Raw genomic sequence first — 24,438 nt, 5'->3', positions numbered from 1 at the left:
GAAGCTCTCTCTGAAACCACCCTGAAAGCCCCTTCTCTGGGGGGCTCTGGGGAACTCCTTGTGAAAACACCAAGTCCTGAGGAAACCCCGGAGCCCCTGCTTCCCCTCCCCGGCCCCCGATTCAGTGACGCAGCATCAGTGAGGCTCAAGAGTTAGGTGGGGACAGCGGCCAGCAGGCAGGACAGCCTGGCAGACTTTCTGGAAGAAGAAAAAGCGGTCATCTCCCAGTGGATCAGGGTGGTACAGACAGACCGACACATGAGGAAGTAGGGCCTGGTCCAGGCGGGGCCGTCTGGAGACAGAGGGCCAAACATGGTGTAAGAACAAAGCTGAAGAGACGGAGCACGTGACCACCCCCACAGAGGCGGGCAGACGGTCCCGCGAGTCTGGGACAACTGGAGGGTCCTCAAGGGCAACAGCTGAAGTTGACGGAGGAGACACGGAAGATATGAAAACCCCGAGTCCTGCACACTCGCGTCCTCAACAGTGTTACAAGGCAGCCCGCATGTCCACGGGTGGGTGACGGATGAACAGACGCAGTCCAGCCACACGGTGACACAGCACTCAGCCACACGGGGAGTGACATCTGACACCTGCTCCGGCGTGGGCAGGCCTTGAGGACCTCATGCCGAGTGAACCAGGCCCGTCACAAAAGGATGCTCCTGGGAGAGTCCACTCGTCGGGGGTCCCTGGAGCAGTCAGACCCACAGAGACAGAGAGAAGGAGGGCGGGGGAGGGCTGAGGAGCCGGGGCTTAGTGGGGACAGGGTTTCTGTTTGGGGAGATGAGCGTCCTGGAGATAGACAATGTGGTGACGGTCACATAGCAACGTGAGGCCGCTGGTCACAGCAGCGATCTCTTGAAAGCGGTTATAACGGTAGATTTTGCTATCTATAATTGCTGCAGTGAAAATCTCTGAGTCCCTAGTGATACTCAGGGAGAGATAGAGAGAAAGAGTCTGACATCTTAGCTGCGGCAGGAGGTGGCTTGCTGCCCTTTGGCTGGGGGAGCAGGGAGGCCCCAGCTCCCTAACCACCCCCCCAGGACTGCTGGTGCCATCACAGATGGAGACACCACATGATGGGAACGTCACCACTCAGAAAGACCGAGTGCAGAGGCCGCCCTGGGGTGGGGAGTGAGAGGTCCGGGGTGGGGGACGAGACACCAGGCATGCCTTCATGACGGGGGTCCCAGCGCCAGAAACGCTGACTGAACCGGCCGGGGCTTCAGACCCACTTCCCAGACCCGGGAAACCTGCAGTGGGGGATCATGTTAAATGACCCGGGGAGCCCCCAGTCACACACATCTAGACTGTGTGATGTATCGCGGGACGGCCAGCCAGGCCACCTCAGGAAGCGGGTGTCGGGGAGCGCTGCATCCGAGCGGGGCCACCGAGATGCCCAACACCAACCAGGTACGCGTGCCGGGCGCACTGTGCCTGCCGTGAGCCACCTGGCACCGCCAGCCGGCTGTCGGGGCCAGGGAGGGTGGGCGGGGCGTGCGGAGGCTCTGCAGGGGAACACAGCGCTGAGCCAGGGGTCCGATTCTGCTCACAGGCACGAAGCTTGTCTAGAAGTTCTGGTGCTGGTGTGGGTGGTGGTCACTCGGGCCGTCAGGACTCCTCTCCTTCCCCTATAAAGCCTTCCGAGGCTGTGAGGGGAGCGGAGACCGTGGCCTGGAGGGGCGCACTGTCCGGTAGGCGTCCGGACAGTGGGTCGCCGTCCGCCCCACTTCGTCTTTTCAGGTTTAAATCTGTGACTATATGACCCGCTTAAAACAACGACTAATGTTCCCCTGTCATGGGGAGGTGACGTGATGCTGCAGATGGAATGAGGGGTGCCTGCCTGGCGGAAGGGGGGCCCCGGGAGCTAGCGGCCTCTACGTGAGCAGCCCCCAGGCGTGTTGAGAAAATGGGCTGCAGCATGACCCTTATCCTGCCTGCAGACACTCAGCCTTCTGGAAACGCACCAGGCCCCTGGCTCCCCCGAAACCCCATCGCCCACGCCTGCCCCGCTGGCAGGGAGTTGCGCCGGGAAGCAGGTGGGGTGGGCGCTGCTGCCGCCCCACGGCTCACAGTCCCCAGCTTCTCGGGGCCCGGCTCCCTTCCCAGGCCCCCTGAGGAACCCAAGGGAGGGCTCAGCTGCCCTTCTTGACCCCACGGCCACGGCCCAGGGGGACGGTGGCCCGAGCCCGTCTGCTGGGGGCTCAGCAGACGGGAACACGCAGACGTGGGTGGGGCCAGCACCCTCCGGGCTGCTGCAGATGCCGCAATCCCGGGAGGGCCCAGGCTGCCCTGCGATGACAGCTGTCCCCCGGCGTCCCTGAGGGCACTGGCCTGCAGCCCTGAAGTAGGCTCTGCTCCTGCTGAGGCCCTAGGTCCTCAGACCCCGAGGAGGCGCCCTGGACCACCAAACCTCGGCTCCGCTGCAGACCGCTCGTCTGGGCCTGCGCCCCTGGGTGGTGGGTGGTGCCCTTGGCAGTGGCCTGTGGTCGACGCCGTCGCCCCTGGGCAGGTGTTGGGGGGCTGAGGTGAGTCTTATGCCCAGATTCGCAGGCGTCCCACAGCCGGCTCCCCAGGCACTCTGGGACCCCCCTGAGAGAGCGCTCTGGGTGGAGAGGTTGCTGAGAGGGAGCCAGCCTCCAACCGCTGGCAACATTCTGAGGAAAAGCGCCAAGTGGGCGCCTGCCCTCCTGGGGCCCTGGACGCGCTGGGCAGGGGCCTTGGTTCCACCTGCTGCCTTGCTGCTGGGGACAGGTGGCCCACAAAGGTTAGGGGGCCCAGTCCTGAGCTGGGCTGGAGAGCTGGGACTGCAGCAGGGCGTGCAGGGAGGGCCCCCAGTGCCTCAGCTCAAAGCCCAGATCCAGCCCAGGGTGACCAAGCGAGGTGGTGGGTTGCCTGCAGCCCGCCGTCTTCCGAGGACAGTGGCGTGTGCATTAGGCTGGGGTCCTGCAAGCCCTGCCTTCCCGAGTGGACCCTGGCTTCCTGGGGGATCCCATGGACCCCTCAAGAGAAACTCACCCACAGACACCCCCCGGCCTGGCTGGGATCAGCTACAGGGGGTCCAGGGGCTCAGGGACAGCACCGAGGCCCAGGGCCCAGCACAGGGCATGCTGGCCTTTCCTGCAGGGCCCTCCCCAGGATGAGGCCAGAGAGGGGGCTTCGGTGAAGCAGCTGGGCGCTGGGGCTGGGTGCTGTCCTGGGCCCGTGGGGCGGTGTCCAGAGGCAGCCCAGCTTCTTGCGCCCCTCGAGTGCCCAGGGGCGAGGCCTCCTGGGGGCAGCCCGGCTCCCCGTGCCCCTCGAGTGCCCAGGGGCAAGCCCTCCTGGGGGCAGCCCTGCTCTGCACCCACCAGCCTGGGAGGCCCTCAAGGTCTGAGCGCAGGGGCTCCTGGGGGTCCCCGCCCCGGGGTGCAGCCGTGCCGTCTGGGCTCAGTAGGTCCCTGCAGCTCACGCCAGCTGGCCCCACGTCTGGCCCAGTGGCTGGGGAAGTCCTGAGTGAAAGCAGCTCTGGGCGTTGCCAGAAGCGCGAGCAGAAGCAGCCCTGGATCCGTTTTCAGGAAAGTGATGAGGCCACCGTCTCACCGCCAGTGAGAAGACACGTCAGCCGGTTGGCCCACCCCTGGTCTTGCTCTGTTTGTGGTTTTGGGGAGTTCTAGACACACTGCTGTTACTTCCTGAAAGCTCTCAGCCACTCCTGCTGAGAGGAGCGCGAGGCCGTGGGCCGGGTGAGTCCTGGGCTCCCGCGGGAGCGTCGGGGTCGGGGGCTGAAGGCAGAAGCGGCTCCTCGGATGAAGGTGGGGGCTCGGTGGAGGGTCCTAACTGGGGTCCTTCACCAAGAGAGACCCCAGGGCCCGCTGGGGAGGGAGCCTGGGAGTTCCAGGGCCGGCGGTGGGAAGCAGGTGTTCCCCAGAGGACGTGTGCTTGCTGCTGCTCTGGGGGTGCTGGCGGGTGGGAATAAGGCACTGCCGCCCCGGCCTCTGGGAGCTGGTGGGGCCGGGGGCGTGTGCGTGTGAGGAGGGACCACAAGACAGGGGGCCCTGCTGGCCGGGCGGCTGGCTGGGCCCTTGGCACGGGGTCCAGTGCTGGGCACAGTGCGGGGTCCTGGGGTGTCTCCCAGGAACGGAGGGCCGGGGCTTTGGCTGCTGAGGACCAGGTGCTTCCCACCATCCCCACCTGGGTGGCGACAGGGTGATGTTTTAGGGGACCCTCTGGGCAGAGTCGGGGGACAAAGACGCCTCCGGGGAACATGGATCAGGGAGGGGCTGTCCAACCTCGCTGGCCGTCGGGGAGACGCAGGTGCAAGCCTTCCTAAAGGGGAGTGGTGAAGATGGACACCCGGGGCTGGAGAGGCCGGGCCGCTTGGTGAGAGCGGTGAGCTCGCCGAGCTCGGGGCCCAGGTCAGGAGGTCCCGCCCCGAAGTGTAAGCTGTGGGCAGACAGAAATGAAGTCAGCGCGCTGGTGTGACGAGGCGGGGGTAGGAGATGGAAATGACCCAAAAGTTCCAGCCGAGGCAAGAGGGGCGAAGGTGCAGTCGGGCAAAGGCGCCGCAGGGCGGCCACAGGGCGGGCCGGCGGCCGACACACACGCGTCCACGACGTGTGGCGGGAACCGGGAGGCGAGGCCTGTGAGCGGGCGGGTCCTCGGCGCTTTGGCGGTGCCTGTTTAGAAAGCTCCAGAGTCAAACCTTTCAATGTGTATTCCAAATGAAGGGAGGGACGCATGGCACCCACGGGCCGTGGCGCGTCCGGGAAACAGCTCTGCAGGCCAGGTCACTCCCGGTCGTGTCTCTCCCTCCCGGGGGCTCCGTGGGCCCTTCCGGGATGTGCAGCTGCCGGGGTGGTGCCCAGGGATGGCAGGGACGGGGCCGGCGTCCACGGCTGCTGGAACCCGAGAGCAGGAGCCTCAGGCTGACCCAGGCCACCCACCCCACGGCCTGTGGCTACTGTGGCCCCCATCCCTCCTAAAAGCGCAGAGCAGGGACCCTGAGTCCCCCAGGCCCAGGCCGGCATTGCGGTAGGGTGGGCTCATCTCCCTAAAGCCTCCTGTGGGGCCTGTCACTCTATGTCCCCTGAGCTGGGACCACCCTGTGGGTCTCCCAAGGTGGACAGGATGCTGGTGAGGGCAGGGAAGAGCAGGCAGCTGGGCCTGGGGGGGTGGTGGATGTGTCCCTCTAAGCACCCGACTCTGGGAGAACAAGGGGGACCCAGGCCCCCCAACCCCAGCCCGCAAGAGCCCCAGGCGTGGGTGGGGAGGGGCCAGGGCCCTCTGGGGTGGGCAGGGATCGGATGCTGGGGGGGACAGTCCACCGCCCCCTGGGCGGGCTGGGCGGTGTCCTGGCTGCCAACCAGGGACAACCAGGGACAACCTGGGACATGCTGAGGCGGGACAGACACACAGCCCCCCCAGGCTGCTCAGCTCGGGGGGTGGGGCAGACGCACAGGACCGAGGACACGAGAGGAGCAGGAGGCGGCCAGGCCACCAGGTCCAGAGACCCCAGAGAAGCCAGGGGCAGAGACCTGAAGCCAAGTGTGCATGGGGGGTGGAATGGCCCGGAGGAGCCCCGGGATGGGCCAGGCTCTGCGGGGCAAACGGCCCAGAGGTGGGTGGAGAGGCAGGAACCCCCCAGGCCTGGGCAGGGCAGGACCGGGTCGTCGGGATAGGGCCGTCCCAGCCGCTGGCCGCCCTGGGCTGGGCCTTGTGCAGCGTTCCCGCCCCCGCCCCGCTCCTCCCACCACGCCCCCCACCCCCACCCGCCAGTCCAGGCAGACGAGGGCACACCGACAGTCACGGCCGCCGCCCCAGACCCAGAGTCGGTGCTCTGTCTGCACAGGAGGGCGGAGCTGGGGGCGCCAGGCAGGGCCCAGACGCCCCCCAGCCTCGGCCAGTCTGCGCTCTCAGTACAGACCTCTGCCCACAGGCCTCGCCCCGCTAGGGGATGCACACCATCAGTTGGGCCACTTCCTCTGGCTTTTGCAGAAGTGACTTCTAGAGGCAGCGGGTCCACCTCTGCTCCCAGCTGTTCAGGGACGAGCTGGCAGGGCTGCCCCGGGGGAGGGACCACCCCCCAGCTTTCCCGAATCTCCGTTCTCACAAAGGGACTGGCCTCTCTCCCAGCGCGGGGCTGCGGGTCTCCTCCCAGGCTCACGTGGTTCAGGGGCGTCCTGACGGCTCCTAGTGGGTTGGCACCCCCCACACACAACTGCAGCTCACGAGGGCCACACTCACAGTGGACACCGGCCTTCCCGGAGCCCCTTTGTTGGGCTCAGCCCCCCTTCATTGGCTGAGCATGGTGGTGAGTTAGGGGATGGACAGGAAGACCCAGGGACCCCCAGACCCACACACACCAGTCGGTCAGGACATCAGTTTCAGAATGTTAACGGTGTTTCTCAACTCTTTCCTGCATCTCACCTTTGTCTGTGTTTTTGAGGTCTTGCTTATAAACTCTTTCTAAGCTGATGAACTTTATGCAGTTTCAGGGAAACAGCTTGGTTTCCTGTTATTTCTAGTTAGCTCGCCTGCTGGCATCACAGACAAGCCCTCCCGGCGCGGACACCTTCAGCCGCCGGCTCCCCCGGGGGTGGGGGCTGGGCTCCAGGCTGGCGGGGAAGACCCTCCCTCAGACCCTCTCTGGCTGCTAGGACGGGGCCTGTGCTAGGGGGTCTCTGGTTCAGGAAGGAAGCAGGAGTGGGGGCTGGGATGCCACCCACCGGCCAGCACCCTGGAGCCTGCCCGCCCCTGCCGTGGGCTGGGGTCCCAGTCCCTTTCACAGGGTGCAGTCCATGCACTTTGAATCTCAGGTAGCTGTTTCATCGGGAGAACTCCTGGAAGGGATTTCGCCCTGTCAAAGGTTAAGCGCACGGAAGACCTTTGAGGCGCGTTGCCAGATTGCGCTGGAAAGCCTCTGTGCCCATTTATGCCTCCCGTCCCCAGCGTGGAGGAGCCCACTTCCACACTCACTCGCCAACACTAAGAGTTGAAGTTCTTTATCTGTGCCAATCTCACGTGCAAGACAGAGATTGCCGTGTGGTTGTTTTGCGCACACCTTGTTTTGACTGCGTGAGCGGAGTTGAGTGTTCTTCCAGTTGAGGTGTTTTCACTTTCGTGAATGATCAGCTTTGACACTTGTTTTTGCTGATCTGTGGGACTTCTTTCTATATTGAGACTCTGCTGTCGTATCTGCAGGGTAAACACGAGACTTGCGTGTTTTGTTGCTCAGTCGTGTCCGACTCATTGCAACCCCGTGGACTGTGACCCACCAGGCTCCTCTGTCCACGGGATTCTCTAGGCAAGAATACTGGAGTGGGTTGCCATTTCCTTCTCCAGGGAGTCTTCCCCACCCAGGTCTCTTGCATTGCAGGCGGATGCTTTACCATCTGAGCTACCAGGGAAGGCCGAAATCCAAGACTTGGCGTGTAACAAGTGCTCACTAACCATTTGTCCAACAGCTTGATTTGTGGTTTAATCTGAGTTCCCTAAAGCAATTTCTGCCCGCTCTTGCTCCAGGTCACTTTACACCCTGGGAGCGAACGTCTCCACAGCCCCGTCCCCGCCGTGTGACTGGCACTGCTGCCCGGCCCTGAGCCTGGAGCCTGCGGACATGCCAGGTGAGAGCCCCACCCGGGCCTCCTTTGACTCAGAACGTTTAGGAGGGAGCCCGTGCGAATTTTTCTACAGTGTACCTGGTCTCATAACAGCTATAATTGCTTCAAAAATTAGCATGCAAAAGGAGACGTCTCAAAATAAAAACTAACCCGGAGACAGTAAAGCCAGAGGCGCCCCATCCTGTGAGGGGCCTGGGCCCCACAGAGCCTGCCCCTCTGTCTCCTGGGGCTCGCCTGCCCCAGCCCAGAAGGCTCCTTTCCCGGGAGTTCAGGTCCTCTGAGTGGCCCCGGGGCAGGGGTGCTCTCACCTGTGTGCCCAGGTGTGGTCGCCAGATGGCTGGGGGTGGGGACAGGGCACGAGCAGGTGAAGACAGGACCCCGCATGCTGCCCACATGGCCCCAGCAGGTGGCATGTGACTGAACTATGCTGAGTCCAGGGGGCACCCTCGAAGGTGGGCGGTTGATGGGGGACCCGGGAGCAGGAAGGGGCCCACAGGCCTCACCTGAGCCTCCACCTGGGCTTCGGGACCCCTCACACCCTGCCCCCCAAGGGGTTGGAAGACAGGGTCGGCACTGGGATGGACCCAGGGCGATGCTGTGGTTCAGGCGGTGGGCTGCCGGTTCGTGGAGGACTTGTCCAACCAGAGGGGACAGTCGGTCCAGGCCGGGCCAGCTTGGGCCAAGACAGGTGTCAGCTGCCTCCCACCCGAGAAGTGCCCTCCCGCCGGCTGCTCCCCACGTACCCCCGGCCCCTGTGCTGGGTGCTGCCAGCTCTCGTGTGGGGAACTGACGCCTGGGTCTGGTGACTTGCCCACACCCTCCGTCGGCACATGGAATGAAACCCACGTCCCAGGGGGTTAGGGTGGGGGTGGGGCCCCAGAGAAGGGACCGGCTCACAGACATCCGGATGGCCACTGCCAGAACAGAAAGACCCAGCGTGGTTGAGGATGTGGAGACGGCAAATGGAGCAGCTGCTGTGGAAACCGTCTGGAGGGTCCTCAGAAAGCTACCGAGGGGCTCATCACACCAGCCAGCAATACGCACTCAAAGGAAGTGAACGCACGTGTGGAGAAGGCATCGCACACCCGCAGTCATAGCAGCCTGTGTCCCTGGCCAGGGGAGTGGAGACGCGCCTGTGGTCTAGCCACAAGCGACTCTGAGCTGCCCTGAGAAGGACCCGTGGCTCTGAGGATGCAGGGCCCAGTCACAGGACACATTCTCTCTGTAAAATCTTATTTGTTGTTTATGTTTGACTGCTGGGTCTTCATTGCCATGCATGGGCTCCTCTAGTTGCGGAGCACAGGCTCCAGAGTGGGCTCAGCAGGCGTGGCCCCCGGGCCTCGCTGCTCAGCCGCACACGCCATCTTCCCAGACCCGGGACCGGGGCCGTGTCCCCTGCATGGGCCGGCGGATTCTCAACCACTGGACCACCGGGGATGTCCAAGGTCACACGCATTACCGTGCACTCCTAGGAGGGGCTGGGGGTTAAATCAGGACAGAGTTTCAGTTTTGCGAGATGAGAAAGTTCTGCAGATGGACGTGGTGAAGGCCGTGCAGCAGCATGAAGGCGTTTTGTGCCACAGAAGCAGACGTGTGGAGGGTTAAGTTCGCCACTTTTACCTTATGTCTGCTGCTACGTCGCGTCAGGCGTGTCCGACTCTGTGCGACCCCATAGACGGCAGCCCACCAGGCTCCCCCGTCCCTGGGATTCTCCAGGCAAGAACACTGGAGTGGGTTGCCATTTCCTTCTCCAATGCAGGAAAGTGAAAAGTGAAAGTGAAGTCGCTCAGTTGTGTCCGACTCCTGGCGACCCCGTGGACTGCAGCCCACCAGGCCCTCCGTCCATGGGTGTCTCCAGGCGAGAGCACTGGAGTGGGTGCCACTGCCTTCCCCAGTGCAGGAAAGTGAAAAGTGAAAGTGAAGTCGCTCAGTCGTGTCCGACTCCTGGCGACCCCGTGGACTGCAGCCCACCAGGCCCTCCGTCCCTGGGTGTCTCCAGGAGAGAGCACTGGAGTGGGCGCCAGGGCCTTCTCCATATACATACACCTTAGTATGTTTTACTAGGATTTTAAAAACAGGGGGAAACAGATGAGGGCGCAGTTGGACTTTGGGGTCACCCTGCGGGCCGTCACCTCCACCGCCTCAGGGCCAGCCGTCCGGCCCTTCTCGATGGGCCTTCGGCCTCCTTCACAGCCTCACTGCTCGCCGCCCGCCCTCACAGTGTGCCCCTGCTCAGTCACCCAGGCGTGTCCAACTCTTTGCAACCCCGTGGACTGTAGCCCGCCAGGCTCCCCCATCCCTGGGATTCTCCAGGCAAGAACACTGGAGTGGGTTGCCATTTCCTCCTCCAGGAGATCTTGCCAACCCAGGGATCAAACCTGGGTCTCCTTCATCTCCTGCACTGCGGGCGGGTTCTTTGCCGCTGAGCCACCGGGGAAGCATGGCTCTCCTCCCGCCTTCACAGCCGGCCACGGCGAGACGCCCACGGTCATGCCAGCTTTGGGATGTGCCGAGGTTTCTTTGGCCATTGGAAAGGCCTGTGGAAGGGCCCAGGGGTCTTCAACCTCGACTGTAAGTAACCAAAGAGTCTTCACGCCTCAGGGATCACCGGGCTACAGAAGCGAGAGCCACGTTCTGCACCATCACTGGGGCCGCCCCGCCCCGTGCAGCCCACTGTCCAGTCCCTTGGCTGGGTACCGGGGCCACCCTTGCCAGAGGCCACTGCATCCAGAGAGGCCTGTCTGCACCTGGGCACTGCCCGCAGCTCCCGCTGACCTCAAGGGGCTGCTCCATCTCCATTGTGCACTCTTGGAGAACCAGGCCTTTACACGGACGGTACCTCCACAGGCCAGGCTCACATTCTTCCTGCTCCCAACAGGGACCCCAAAGCCCGGGGGGCGTTCGCTCCCTGTGCCAACCCGCCAGCCTCGGCACGGTCCCAGCGCGAGCCCTGCAGAGCCCCAGGGACGCCTCCAAAGGACAGTGTGAGAGCACGGCTGAGCCGACGGGGTGGAGGAAAGAGGAAAGTGGGGGGCCGTGTGGGCACTGGGCGTCCTGGTGTCTCCGGGTCCCTGCACGTGCTGTGGGCCGGGGTGTCCCGTGATGACGGACAGCGGCGACTGCCCCGCGTGCCTGAGTCAACGGAGGACACGGCCAGGCCCAAGCTGTCGGAGCTGGTTTTATATTCCGCGACTGATTCTGCCTGTCTGTTTCCCGAGGGGACGTGGACCCACCCACAGAGGGTGGATGTGGGTTTTGAGTCAGGACCTGCCCAGGGATTCCAAAGGTCAGCGCCTCCCCTTGGGAGGACGGCCCCCCTCCACTCAGGAAATGCCCCCAGGTGACGCCCCACTAGACACACGCACAGCTGCTGCCAGACAGGAGAGAAAGCCGGGCTGTGGGAGGGTCTGCGGGCCGTGCGTTGTGGGAGTGGGCCCTCCCTGCGAGACTCCGCATGCTCGGAGGGTCGCTCCAGGTGATCTGATCCACGTGGTCTGCAGCCACGCCCGCCCTCACGCTTGTCTGTGCCCCGCAGGAAACACCACGCTGGAGACCGGCCCTGCGCTGGGGGCCCTGTCGACGGGCGGGTCTCCCCACACATGCGACGTGCCCTTCGACGAGAGCAGGGTGCTCCTGGTGACCGTGTACAGTGGCGTGTGCGCGCTGGGCCTGCCGGCCAACGGCCTGACGGCGTGGCTCACGCTGCTGCAGGCACGTCAGGGCCACGTGCTGGCCGTCTACCTCTTCTGCCTGGCGCTCTGCGAGCTGCTCTACATCAGCACCCTGCCGCTCTGGGTCATCTACATCCAGCACGGGCACCACTGGCCGCTCAGCCCCTGGGCCTGCAAGGCGGCCGCCTACATCTTCTTCTGCAATCTCTACCTCAGCATCCTCTTCCTGTGCTGCATCTCCTGCGACCGCTTCCTGGCGGTGGTGTACGCGCTGGAGACGCGGGGCCGCCGCCACCAGAAGACCGCCATCCTCGTCTCCGCGGCGGTCTTCCTTCTCGTCGGGCTCGTCCACTCCCCGGTGTTCAAGATGGAGCACAACGGAACCTGCTTCGAGACGCTGCCGATGGACCGCAGGGTGGCCGGGTACTACTACGCGCGCTTCATGGTGGGCTTTGCTGTCCCGCTGTTCATCATCGCCGTCACCAACCAGCGCATCTTCAGGACCGTCCAGCTGAGCACCAGCCTGAGCACGGCCCAGAAGGCCAAGGTGAGGCTCCTGGCCATCGCGGTCGTGGCCATCTTCCTGGTCTGCTTCGCCCCCTATCACCTGGTGCTCCTGATCAAAGCCGTCGCCTTTTCCTACTACAGAGGGGCCGCAGACCTCGTGTGCACCCTTGAAATCCGCCTGTACACGGTCTCCGTGGTGTTCCTGAGCCTGGCCACCGTGAACAGTGTGGCTGACCCCATCATCTACGTGCTGGCCGCAGAAGCGACACGCCAGGAAGTGTGCAGAATGCACAAGGGGTGGAAAAAGTGGTCCACGAAGACGGACAACACCAAGCTCACGTGCTCGAAGGACTCAGATGAGGCACGGTCGCCCATGTCCCTCACAAACAGCTACGGCTTCCCTGAGCCCGTCCACCCACCGGGGCCATCGCCAGGCTCCCCAGAGGGGCTGGCCGAGGGGTCCTGCTGAGCCCAGCGCAGGAGTTCAGGGCTGGCCACCCGGTGCTGCTTGGAGCCCGCTAGCCAGTGTCCACGGCACAGGCTGGGGAGCCCCCTCTTAATGGCTTGCCCCCAGTTTCTGGTCCCTGGAGTCTCTGCTGCTGGGGGTCCCGGCTGAGCAGAAGCCCCAGGGAAGGGAGCAGCACAGACTGGGTAAGGGCGAGCCTGCTGGCCGCGGGAAAAGCACATGGCGGGTGGAAGCGCTTGCTCTGGCAGGCGCTGTCCGCTATGAGCGCACAGCAGGGCGGCTGGCGCAGGCCGTGTACCCGCCTGGTGCTCTGGCAGCTGGCACAGGCCATGTGTCGGAGCTGCCTGTCAGCTTTCGCGTGATGACTTTATTTCCTGAGCTTTTCTGCAAGCGTCGCTTGGATGCGAGTAAGCGGCTGGGCACTTCTGCTTCTGACCCAGGTCGTCCATGCAAACTGTACCCCTGGCCCAGCTGTATCCCAGGCCCTTGGCCGGGACAGCTCGGCACTGGGGCCCTGAGGGGGGCCGCAGGGTTGGGGGGAGCTGCAAGGTGGGGTGCAGTCCACGTGGCCTCCGGAGGAAGCCCCGCGTGTGCGTGGCAAGCACGCCTGTGGGCTGGGAGGGCCGAGGGGCACCCCAGGCAGGGGGACACGCCCAGGGGCTCCGAGGACCTGGCAAGTTGTCAGCACGGAGGCTTCCTGGCTCCCCTGTTGGGGTGGAGCTGCCGAGGGCCAGGCCAGGCACAGCGCTGCCTCTGTGTCCCCATCGGTAGCAGGGCCCGTGACCCCGGCCTCAGTGGGTCAGTGGCGGGGGCTGCCTGCACGCAGCCCTGAGGTGGTGTCAGGGTCAAATTCTGCTTCCGCTTCTCTAAGGCCGCCTCGATGGGTGAGCTTCACTGTGAAAGACCCTAAGACATGTGATTTCACATCTGGGAATAAAAACACACGAGTACGCCAACTTCCTCACGTGCAGAAGCGTCACTTTACTTCTCAGGCTCAGGGGGAGGGCCAGGCTGGGGGCGGGGAGCGTGCCTGGCTCTCCAGGTGATGGGCGGGTTCTAGAAAAGTCCGGAGTGTTCACAGGGCGTTCCCTCAAGGCTGACACAGGATTCCTGGGGCTGCTGTAACTAATCACCGCAGGATCTCCCAGCTGTCAGGCTGGAGGTCTGGATCGAGGCGTGGGGGGCCCTGGGGGCCTGGGCTCCAGGCCTCTCCCTCGGCCTCTGGAGCTCACGCATCCTTGGCTTCCTGGGTGTGGCCACATCACCCCAGGACATCCCCCTGTCTCTTGTCTGTCTCTTTGGACCTGGGGCTTCCCTGGATAACCCAGGGTGAGCTCATTGCTACACCCTTAGACAGAGCCTATTTCCCAGCAAGGTCCTGCCCGCAGATTCCAGGGCGCAGGATGAGACATATCCTTCTGGGGGCAACAAGCCCACCCCCCACAGATGGCAACAGGGAGCAACAGCCGTGCTGTATGGCTCCAGGGGGAGGTTCAGTTCAGTTCAATTCAGTCGCTCGGTTGCTTCTGACTCTTTACGACCCCATGGACTGCGGCCCGCCACGCCTCCATGTCCCGGGAGAGGAGTGGCCCCCGGACTCACGGCTCACCCCTCACCTGCTGTGCACCTGTCACCATCTGCGTGGTGGCAGCCGTGACAAACCCGGTTACCATGAGAGCACCCCACGACTGTGCGCTGGCCTCCCAGTCGCTGCGAAAATCTGCTTTAAAAAAATGAATGATGGTAGTTTATCATTTTCATTAATACCTTTTCTTGGCAGCCTCATGCCACTTCCTTGGCAGTCTTGGGGAAAGTTCCTGGTGTCTGAAATCCCAGGCCTTCTCAGGCAGCCCTCCTCCCAGGACTGTCTGCACCTGAGCCTCTTGGTGTCACTTGCCCCGGGGTTTCACCACCAGGCTTCCCTGGTGGCTCAGATGGTAAAGAATCTGCCTGCAATACAGGAGACCTGGGGTCCAGTCCCTGGGTTGGGAAGATATCTGGAGAAGGAAATGGCAACTCACTCCAGTGTTCCTGCCTGGAAAATTCCAAGGACAGTGGAGCCTGGTGGGCAACAGTCCATGAGGTCACAAAGAGCTGGACAGGACCGAGTGACCGACACTTTCATTTGTCGACATTTTATGCCTCAATTTTCAATCACGGACATAAAGCTTGTGCTCCCACCGAGGGGGACCCTCTGGGACTCAGGGTCTCCAACTCCCCTCTGTAGGTGTCCTGGGGTGGCCGACACAAATGACCACAAACTGGGATGACATGTCTTAGAACAACAGGAATTGACCTCTCACAGCTCCCAGGCCCAAGTTCAAAATCAAGATGTCAGAAGCCTCCAAAGGAGGGTCCTTTCTGCTCCACCAGCCTTTGGTGGCTCCAGGGGTCCCTGGGCTTGTGGTTACATCACCCCAATCTCTGCCGCTTCTGTCTTTGTGTACCCTCTTTTGTGTCTCTCTGGGGTGCCCCTTCTGTCTCAAGGCCACGTGCCGGGCCCCAGAGTCCATCTAGCCCCCTGGTGCTGCACTCCTGGGTCCACAGTCTCCCTGGCCCAGTGGCCCCATGCCGGGGCACTGCTTTCTGTCCTTTCTCCCTGCGGAGCCAGAGCCCGCCTCGCTGGCACCAGGGTGATCAGGCTGCCCAAGGAGCAGAGGCATCAGACAGAGGTGGGGTGTGTACTGTGCCCCGCTGTCAGCAGGCTCCATCCTTGGCCCGAGGGGGCTTCACCTGCCCTCGGCCTGGAGTGCAAGGGTGTGCAAGCCTCAGGAATGGGCCTGTCCTGTCCACTCCATCCCTCCTCCGCCCCTCCGTCCTCTCACAAGACTGGCTCAGAGCACCGCCTGGTTTGTGCATGTGTGTGTGTGCATGTCACGTGACCCTGGACGCACATCCCCAGCTCCCAGCAAAGGGGCTTCCCAGTGAATTCACGACCACATCTTCACACCCAGACTGGGAATCCCCTGCTCCTCCATCTTCTGCTGACGTCACGCCACCAATAAGCAGCCCCTTTCTTCCCGAGAGGGATCCATCGGGCACTGTCCGGTCCACCAGCTCACCACTGAGGCGGGGGGTGTGGGGCTGCCAGGGGTTTGCCAGGAGGGCTGACCTGGAGGGCCTCCACCCGGGAGTCTCAGAGGTGCCTTCAGGGATGGGGCAGGGCTGCAAGAGGTGAGAAGGCGGCTGCGTGGAGGGCCATCCGCAGCTGGGGAGGGCAGGCTCCCCGAGGACGGCCCCGGGTCCCAGTCCAGGTTCTCAGCCCTCAGTGGAGGGGCCAAGTGGGGAGCTGATGTGGAAGACATCTGCGGAGAAATGTGTGAAGAATCGAGGCGGCGGTGGGAGGGGTTGGGGGAGGACTCGGGGCCAGACCCCATACCGGGTGCCTGCCCCTGGGAAGCAGGACTGACAGGACAAGCGGGGTGGGGCTCAGAGCCGAGAGGCTCAGGAAGGGCCTCTGCACCCCTGCGACCCTCCGCAGCCCCCTCGCGGGCCGGCCGCAGCCATGGGCAGGGGGCCGGGTGCGTCCAGGGGCAGCCAAGGGCCGCGGTCCCGCAGGCTCGCAGCTGGCTGTCTTAGCGAGGCCTCATGCCGGCCACGCGCGCCGCCCGCCTCAGGATCTTCCCCTGGAATTTGGGAATGGCCGCAGGACCTGCCCGCAGCGCTACTGGGGGTGCTCATCGACATCGGCAGTGTCCCCAACGGAAGCTGCGCCCGACACCGAGAAGGCGCTCAAAACGCAGAGCATGGGTCCCGCTTCCTGCGGGTCTTTCCCGAGCCCTGCGAGGACCCACCTTCCTCGACGGAGGCGCGTCTGTCCCGGCGGCGACCCCTAGAGGGCGCGCGCGGCTGAGCGCCCAGCGCGTCCGGCCCGCGGCCGCCAGGGGGCAGCACCTCCCGAGGGGGCGACTGCGGGCGCGGCGGCCCTTTTCCGGCCGGACGCGGACCCTGAGAGACGTTGTAAGACCGGAAACCGCGCGTATTGCGCGGGCAGGGCATGCGGAGCCGGGTCTCAGAAGACGAGAAGCCGAGAGCGGCCCTGTGTCCGGTGACAAGCAGAGGTTGACGGGGACATCAGGCCGGCGCCCGGCCTCGTGCGAATCCGGAGAAACCGCAGGCGCAGGGGGCGGCGGGCCGGGCTGCGGGAGCTGGGGACCCCGCCCGGTCCGCGGGGAGGGCGCAGGGCCGGCGGAGGCCCTGCCCCCGGCCTGCCGGCGCCTCGGATTTGGACGGGACCCCGCAGTGCCACTCCGAGGACCTGGCCAAAAGCACGGAGAGCTTCCGTGCGGACGGATATCGGGGGCAGCATCATTCCATAAGCAAAACGTGGTCTATGATGAGAGCGACTGTCACTCACTTCTGACACCTGCTACCGTGGGGATGAGCCTCACAACGTGCAAAGTGAGAGGACTGCCGTTTGGTCCAGCGGCGAACGAAGACTCCAAGCTCCCAATGCAGGGGGCCCAGGTTGGATCCTGGGTAGGGGACGGGGGAGTCTGGTGGGCTGCCGTCTATGGGGTCACACAGAGTCGGACACGACTGAAGCGACTTAGCAGCAGCAGCAGCAGCAGCAGGGGAACTAGATGATGCTGTGAGAGTGCTGCCCTCAATATGCCAGCAAATTTGGAAAACTCAGCAGTGGTCACAGGACTGGAAAAGGAGACTTTTCATTCCAGTTCCAAAGAAAGCAATGCCAAAGAGTCTTCAAACTATGGCACAGTTGCGTTCATTTCACACGCTAGCAAGGTTATGCTTAAAATCCTTCAACCTAGGATTCAACAGTGTGTAAACCTAAAGCCTCTGGATGTACAAGTGAGATAAGAGAGGAACCAGAGATCAAATTGGCAACATCCTTTGGATCATAGGAAAAAAGCAAGGGAATTCCAGAAAAACATGTACTTCTGCTTAAGTGACTAAGCTAGAGCCTTTGACTGTGTGGATCACACGGATCCACAAACTGTGGATCAACAAACTGTGGAAAATTCTTCAACAGATGGGAGTACCAGCCCACCTTACCTGCCTCCCGAGAAATCTGTATGTAGGTTAAGCAACAGTTAGAACCGCATATGGAACAACAAACTGGTTCCAAATTGGGAAAGGAGTACCACAATGCTGTGTATTGTCACCCTGCTTATTTAAATTATATGCAGAGTACATCAGGAGAAATGCCAGGCAGGATGAAGTTCAAGCTGGAATCAAGGTTGCTGGGAGAAATATCAATAACCTCAGATATGCAGATGACACCACCCTTATGGCAGAAAGAAAAGAGGAACTAAAGAGCCTCTTGATGAAAGTAAGAATGGAGAGTGAAAAAGTCAGCTTAAAACTCAACATTCAGAAAACAAAGATCATGGCATCTGGTCCCATCACTCCATGGCAAATAGATAGGGAAAAAATGGAAACAGTGACAAACTTTATTTTGGGGGGCATTTGCCCAGCTGTGGATGTGACTGGTGATAGAAGTAAAGTCTGATGCTGTAAAGAGCAATATTGCATAGGAACCTGGAATGTTAGGTCCATGAATCAAGGCAAATTGGAAGTGGTCAAACAAGAGATGGCAAGAGTGAACATCAACATTTTAGGGATCAATGAAATAAATGGACTGGAATGGGTGAATTTAACTCAGATGACCATTATATCTATGACTGTGGTCAAGAATCCCTTAGAAGAAATGGAGTGGCCCTCATAGTCAATGAAAGAGTCCAAAATGCAATACTTGGGTGCGATCTCAAAAATGACAGAATGATCTCTGTTTGTTTCCAAGGCAAACCGTTCAATATTACAGTAATCTAAGTCTATACCCCAACCAATAATGCTGAAAAAGCAAAAGTTGAACGGTTCTATGAAGACCTACAAGACCTAGAACTAACACTGAAAAAAAGCTGTCCTTTTCATTATAGGGGACTGGAATGCAAAAGTAGGAAGTCAAGAAACACCTAGAATAACTGGCAAATTTGGCCTTGGAGCACAGAATGAAGCAGAGCAAAGGCTAATAGAGCTTTGCCAAGACAACGAGCTTTGCCAAGAACAAACACCCTCTTCCAACAACACAAGGTAATACTCTATACATGGCATCACCAGCTAGTCAATACCAAAATACGATTGATTATATTCTTTGCAGCCAAAGATGGAGAAGCTCTATACAGTCAGCAAAACCAAGACCAGGAGCTGACTGTGGCTCAGATCATGAACTCCTTATTGCCAAATTCAGACTCAAATTGAAGAAAGTAGGGAAAACCACTAGATCATTCAGGTATGACCTTAATCAAATCCCTTATGATTATACAGTGGAAGTTTCAAATAGATTCAAGGGATTATATCTGATAGAGTGCCTGAAGAACTGTGGATGGAGGTTCATGACATTGTACAGGAAGCAGGGATGAAGACCATCCCCAAGAAAAAGAAATGCAAAAAGCCAAAATGGTTGTCTGAAGAGGCCTTACAGATAGTTGAAAAAAGAAGAGAAGCTAAAGGCAAAGGAGAAAAGGAAAGATATACTCAGCTGAATGCAGGATTCCAAAGAATAGCAAGGAGAGATAAGAAAGCCTTCCCCAGTGACCAGTGCAAAGAAATAGAGGAAAACAATAGAATGGGAAAGACTAGAGATCTCTTCAAGAAAATTAAAGATACCAAGGGAACATTTCATGCAAAGATGGGCACAATAGAGGACAGAAATGGTATGGACCTAACAGAAGCAGAAGATATTAAGAAGAGGTGGCAAGAATACACAGAAGAACTATATTAAAAAGATCTTCATGACACAGATAGCCGCAATGATGTGATCACTCACCTAGAGTCAGACATCCTGGAATGTGAAGTCAAGTGGGCCTTAGGAAGCATCACTACAAACAAAGCTAGTGGAAGTGCTGGAATTCCAGCTGACTTATTTCAAATAATAAAAGATGATGCTGTGAAAGTGCTACACTCAATACTCCAGTGAATTTGGAAAACTCAGCAGTGGCCACAGGACTGGAAAAGGTCAGCTTTTATTCCAATCCCAAAGAAAGGCAATGCCAAAGAATGTTCAAACTACTGAACAATTGCACTCATCTCACACGCTAGCAAAGTATTGATCAAAATTCTCCAAGCCAGCCTTCAACAGTACGTGAAAAATAAACTTCGAGTTGTTCAAGCTGGATTTAGAAAAGGCAAAAGAACCAGATGGGCTGGATGAAGCACAAAGTGGAATCAAGATTGCTTGATGAAAGTGAAAGAGGAGAGTAAAAAAGTTGGCTTAAAACTCAACATTCAGAAAACTAAGGTCATAACATACGATCCCAATTTCATAGCAAATAGATGGTTAAACAATGGAAACAATGACAGACTTTATTTGCGGGGGCTCCAAAATCACTGCAGACGGTGACTGCAGCCATGAAATTAAAAGACACTTTCTCCTTGGAAGAAAAGCTATTAACAACCTAGACAGCATATTAAAAAGCAGAGACATTACTTTACCCACAAAGGTCCATCTAGTCAAAGCTATGGTTTATCCAGTAGTCAGGTATGGATATGAGAGTTGGACTATAAAGAAAGGTGAGCACCGAAGAATTGATGCTTTTGAACTGTGGTGTTGGAGAAGACTCTTGAGAGTCCCTTGGACAGCAAGGAGACCCAACCAGTCCATCCTAAAGGAAATCAACCCTGAATATTCATTGAAAGGATGGATGGTGAAGCTGAAACTCCAATCCTTTGGCCACCTGATGTGAAGAACTGACTGTTTGAAAAAGACTCTGATGTTGGGAAAGATTGAAGTCAGGAGGAGAAGGGGACAACAGAGGATGAGATGGTTGGATGGCTTCACCGACTCAATGGACATGAGTTTGAGCAAGCTCCGGGAATTGGTGATGGACAGGGAAGCCTGGCGTGCTGCAGTCCATGGGGTTGCAAAGAGCAACTGAAGTGACATGACTGAGTCACTGAACTAAACTGAACTGGTCTCTGATTGATTCTCAAGTTTCAGCCTGCACCAGAATCCCCTGATGGGCCTGGTGAAACACAGCCAGACAGGGCCCAGCCCCAGAATTTCTGAGTCAGCAAATTTTCATTCATAATGACTCCCCAGGAGATACTGCTGCTGGGGGTATAAGCCCACACCCTGAGAACCTCTGCCCTAAGCCAAACACCAATGGAATGGCATGTATTCAATTCTGGCCAGTGAGAGGTGGGCCAGGACTGAGTTTGCCTCCTGGAGGAAAGGCTCTCTGTTTCCCTAGACCTCCTGTGAAACTGAATGCAAGATCTGGAGCGACTGCAGCCACTCTGAGTCTCTGTGGGCAAAGCCATCTGAGCAGGAAGCCCACACACAGGGGAAGGCCTCTGTGCCCTGGGCCTGCTCATCCCAGTCTTTGACCTTTTAAGGGCTAGTGGCATTTGCCTCCAGTGCACCACAGCTCTTGTGCCCACACACCCTGATCAACCCCCTTCACTTCCTTCAGCTCTCTCACACTGCAACCCCTGCTGTGTCTCTTCAGCATCATAAGGACATCGTTTTCTTTCCTTTATTATTCAGTTCAGTTCAGTTGCTCAGTCGTGTCCGACTCTTTGCATCCCCATGGACTATGGCACACCAGGCTTCTCTGTCCATCACCAACTCCTGGAGCTTGCTCAAACATATCCATTGAGTTGGAGATGCCATCTTGTTTATTATTAAGGAGATCAGCCCTGGGATTTCTTTGGAGGGAATGGTGCTGAAGCTGAAATTCCAGTACTTTGGCCACCTCATGCGAAGAGTTGACTCATTGGAAAAGACTCTGATGCTGGGAAAGACTGAAGGCGGGAGGAAAAGGGGACGACAGAGGATGAGATGGCTGGATGGCATCACTGACTCGATGGACGTGGGTCTGGGTGAACTCCGGGAGTTGGTGATGGACAGGGAGACCTGGCGTGCTGCAATTCATGAGGTCGCAAAGAGTCGGACACGACTGAGCGACTGAACTGAACTGATACTTATAGAAGTTGCGCTTTTCCTAAACATTTACTCACCTATATATGGCACCCCACTCCAGTACTCTTGCCTGGAGAGTCCCATGGACAGAGGAGCCTGGTGGGCTGCAGTCCATGGGGTCGCTAAGAGTTGGACATGACTGAGCGACTTCACTTTCACTTTTCACTTTTATGCATTGGAGAAGGAAATGGCAACCCACTCCAGTGTTCTTGCCTGGAGAATCCCAGGGACAGCGGGGCCTGGTGGGCTGCCTTCTATGGGGTTGCACAGAGTCGGACACGACTGAAGCGACTTAGCAGCAGCAGCATAGGCACCCATGGAAATCATATAGAATTATTTTGGGTATATACTTTTATCCAGCTTTATGTTTTGAAAGAATTTCCAATTTACAGAAAAGTGGCAAACTTAGTACTGTGGAATTAAAGAGACTAAGTAGGAGGCGGGACTAGCCTGTAGGGGAAGCTCTCTCATCCACTAAACTAATTAACTGTAGTTACTCGGCCGCATCGGACTCTGTGCCACCCCATTAGCTGTAACCGGCCAGGCTCCTCTGTCCATGGGATTTTCCAGGCAAGAATACTGGAGTGGGCTGCCGTTTCCTTCTCCAGGGGATCTTCCCCACCCAGGTATCAAACCCGGGTATCCTGCATTGCAGGCGGGTTCTTTACCATCTGAGCCCCAAGGGAAGTAGTTCAGTTCAGTTCAGTCGCTCAGTCATGTCCGACTCTTTGCAACCCCATGGACTGCAGCACGCCAGGCCTCCTTGTCCATCACCAACTCCCGGAGTTCACTCAAACTCATGTCCATCAAATCGGTGATGCCATCCAACCATCTCATACTCTGTCGTCCCCTTTTCTTGCCGCCTTCAGTCTTTCCCAGCATCAGAGTCTTTTCAAATGAGTCAGTTCTTCATATCAGGTGGCCAAATGATTGGAGTTTCAGCTTCAGCATCCATCCTTTCAATGAATATTCAGGACTGTAAGGTCCCTTTTGGAGAAGGCAATGGCGACCCACTCAAGTACTCTTGCCTGGAAAATCCCATGGACGGAGGAGCTGGGTAGGCTGCAGTGCATGGGGTCACTGAGTCGGACACGACTGAGCAACTTCACTTTCATTTTTCACTTTCATGCATTGGAGAAGCAAATGGCAACCCACTCCAGTGTTCTTGCCTGGAGAATCCCAGGGGCAGGGGAGCCTGGTGGGCTGCCGTCTATGGGGTCGCACAGAGTCGGACACGACTGAAGCGACTTAGCAGCAGCAGCTAGGTTGGTAATAGCTTTTCCTCCAAGGAACAAGTTTCTTTTAATTTCATGGCTGCATTCACCATCTGCAGTGATTTTGAAGCCAAAAAAATAAAGTCTGACACTGTTTCCACTGTTTTTCCATCTATTTGCCATGAAGTGATGGGACCAGATGTCATGATCTTAGTTTTCTGAATGTTGAGCTTTAAGCCAACTTTTTCACTGTCCTCTTTCATTTTCATCAAGAGGCTCTTTAGTTCTTCTTCACTTTCTGCCATAAGTGTGGTGTCATCTACATATCTGAGGTTACTGATATTTCTCCTGGCAATCTTACTTCCAGCTTGTGCTTCATCCAGCCTAGCATTTCTCATGATGTACTCTGCATGTAAGTTAAATAAGCAGGGTGACAATATACAGCCTTGACATACTCCTTTTCCTATTTGGAACCAGTCTGTTGTTCCATGTCCAGTTCTAACTGTTGCTTCCTGACCTGCATACAGATTTCTCAAGAGGCAGGTCAGGTGGTCTGGTATTCCCATCTCTTTAAGAATTTTCCACAGTTTGTTGTGATCCACACAGTAAAAGGCTTTGGCATAGTCAATAGAGCAGAAATATATGTTTTTCTGGAGCTCTCTTGCTTTTTCGATGATCCAACGGATGTTGGCAATTTGATTTCTGGTTTCTCTGCCTTTTCTAAATCCAGCTTGAACATCTGGAAGTTCATGGTTCACGTACTGTTAAAGCCTGGCTTGGAGAATTTTGAGCATTACTTTGCTAGCGTGTGAGATGAATGCAATTGTTCAGTAGTTTGAGCATTCTTTGGCATTGCCTTTAGAATTGGAATGAAAATTGATCTTTTCCATTACTGTGGCCACTGCTGAGTTCTCCAAATTTGCTGGCACATTGAGTGCAGCACTTTCACAGCATCATCTTCCAGGATTTGAAATAGCTCAATTGGAATTTCATCACTTCCACTAGCTTTGTTTGTAGTGAAGCTTCCTAAGGCCCACTTGACTTCGCATTCCAGGATGTCTGGCTCTAGGTGAGTGATCATATCATCGTGATTATCTGGGTCATGAAGATCTTTATATAGTTCTTCTGTGTATTCTTGCCACCTCTTCTTAATTTCTTCTTCTTCTGTTAGGTCCATACCATTTCTGTCCTTTATTGTATCCATCTTTGCATGAAATGTTCCCTTGGTATCTTTAATTTTCTTGAAGAGATCTCTAGTCTTTCCCATTCTATTATTTTCCTCTATTTCTTTGTAGTGGTCACTGGGGAAGGCTTTCTTATCTCTCCTTGCTATTCTTTGGAACTCTGCATTCAAATGGATATATCTTTCCTTTTCTCCTTTGCTTTTCACCTCTCTTTTCACAGCTATTTGTAAGGCTTTCTCAGGGAGCCATTTTGCTTTTTTGCATTTCTTTTTCTTGGGGATGGTCTGCATCCCTGTCTCCTGTACAATGTCATGAACCTCCATCCATAGTTCTTCAGGTGCTCTATCTATCAGATATAATCACTTGAATCTATTTGTCACTTCCACTGTATAATCGTAAGGGATTTGATTTAGGTCGTTTCTGAATGGTCTAGTGATTTTCCCTACTTTCTTCAATTTGAGTCTGAATTTGGCAAAAGGAGCTCATTATCTGGTTTGAACTCCCGGTCTTGGTTTTGCTGACTGTATAGAGCTTCCCCATCTTTGGCTGCACAGAATATAATCAATCTGATTTCAGTATTGACCATCTGGTGATGTCCACGTGTAGAGTATTCTCTTGTGTTGTTGGAAGAGGGTGTTTGCTATGACCAGTGCACTCTCTAGGCAAAACTCTATTAGCCTTTACCCTGCTTCATTCTGTATTCCAAAGCCAAATTTGCCTGTTACTTCAGGTGTTTCTTGACTTCCTACTTTTGCATTCCAGTCCCCTATAATGAAAAGGACAGCTTTTTTAGGTGTTAGTTCTAGAAGGTCTTGTAGGTCTTCAAAGAACCATTCAACTTTTGCTTTTTCAGC

At 57.7% G+C, this 24,438-nt stretch overlaps 1 protein-coding gene across 3 annotated transcripts; it reads left to right on the top strand.

Annotated features, from left to right (window-relative positions):
- The first annotated feature begins 3,619 nt into the window (after positions 1 to 3,619).
- On the top strand, positions 3,620 to 13,202 carry GPR132 (G protein-coupled receptor 132). Of its 3 annotated transcripts, none has more exons than XM_002696852.5 (3): positions 3,620 to 3,722; positions 7,501 to 7,601; positions 11,134 to 13,202. In XM_002696852.5, the coding sequence occupies exons 2-3, from the start codon at positions 7,595 to 7,597 to the stop codon at positions 12,243 to 12,245; spliced, it is 1,119 nt and encodes a 372-aa protein (XP_002696898.1). In that variant the 5' UTR covers positions 3,620 to 3,722; positions 7,501 to 7,594; the 3' UTR covers positions 12,246 to 13,202. The 3 variants fall into 3 exon arrangements, with proteins under 3 accessions (XP_002696898.1, XP_010815681.1, XP_059735386.1); XM_010817379.4 differs by having other exon boundaries at positions 3,717 to 3,791; XM_059879403.1 differs by lacking the exon at positions 3,620 to 3,722 and having other exon boundaries at positions 5,286 to 7,601.
- Positions 13,203 to 24,438: the final 11,236 nt, after the last annotated feature.

This window comes from Bos taurus, chromosome 21, assembly GCF_002263795.3.
Source record: "Bos taurus isolate L1 Dominette 01449 registration number 42190680 breed Hereford chromosome 21, ARS-UCD2.0, whole genome shotgun sequence".
Classification (NCBI taxonomy): domain Eukaryota; kingdom Metazoa; phylum Chordata; class Mammalia; order Artiodactyla; family Bovidae; genus Bos; species Bos taurus.
Note: the sequence above shows the minus strand (reverse complement) of the source record. Positions and strands in the feature narration are given on the sequence as shown.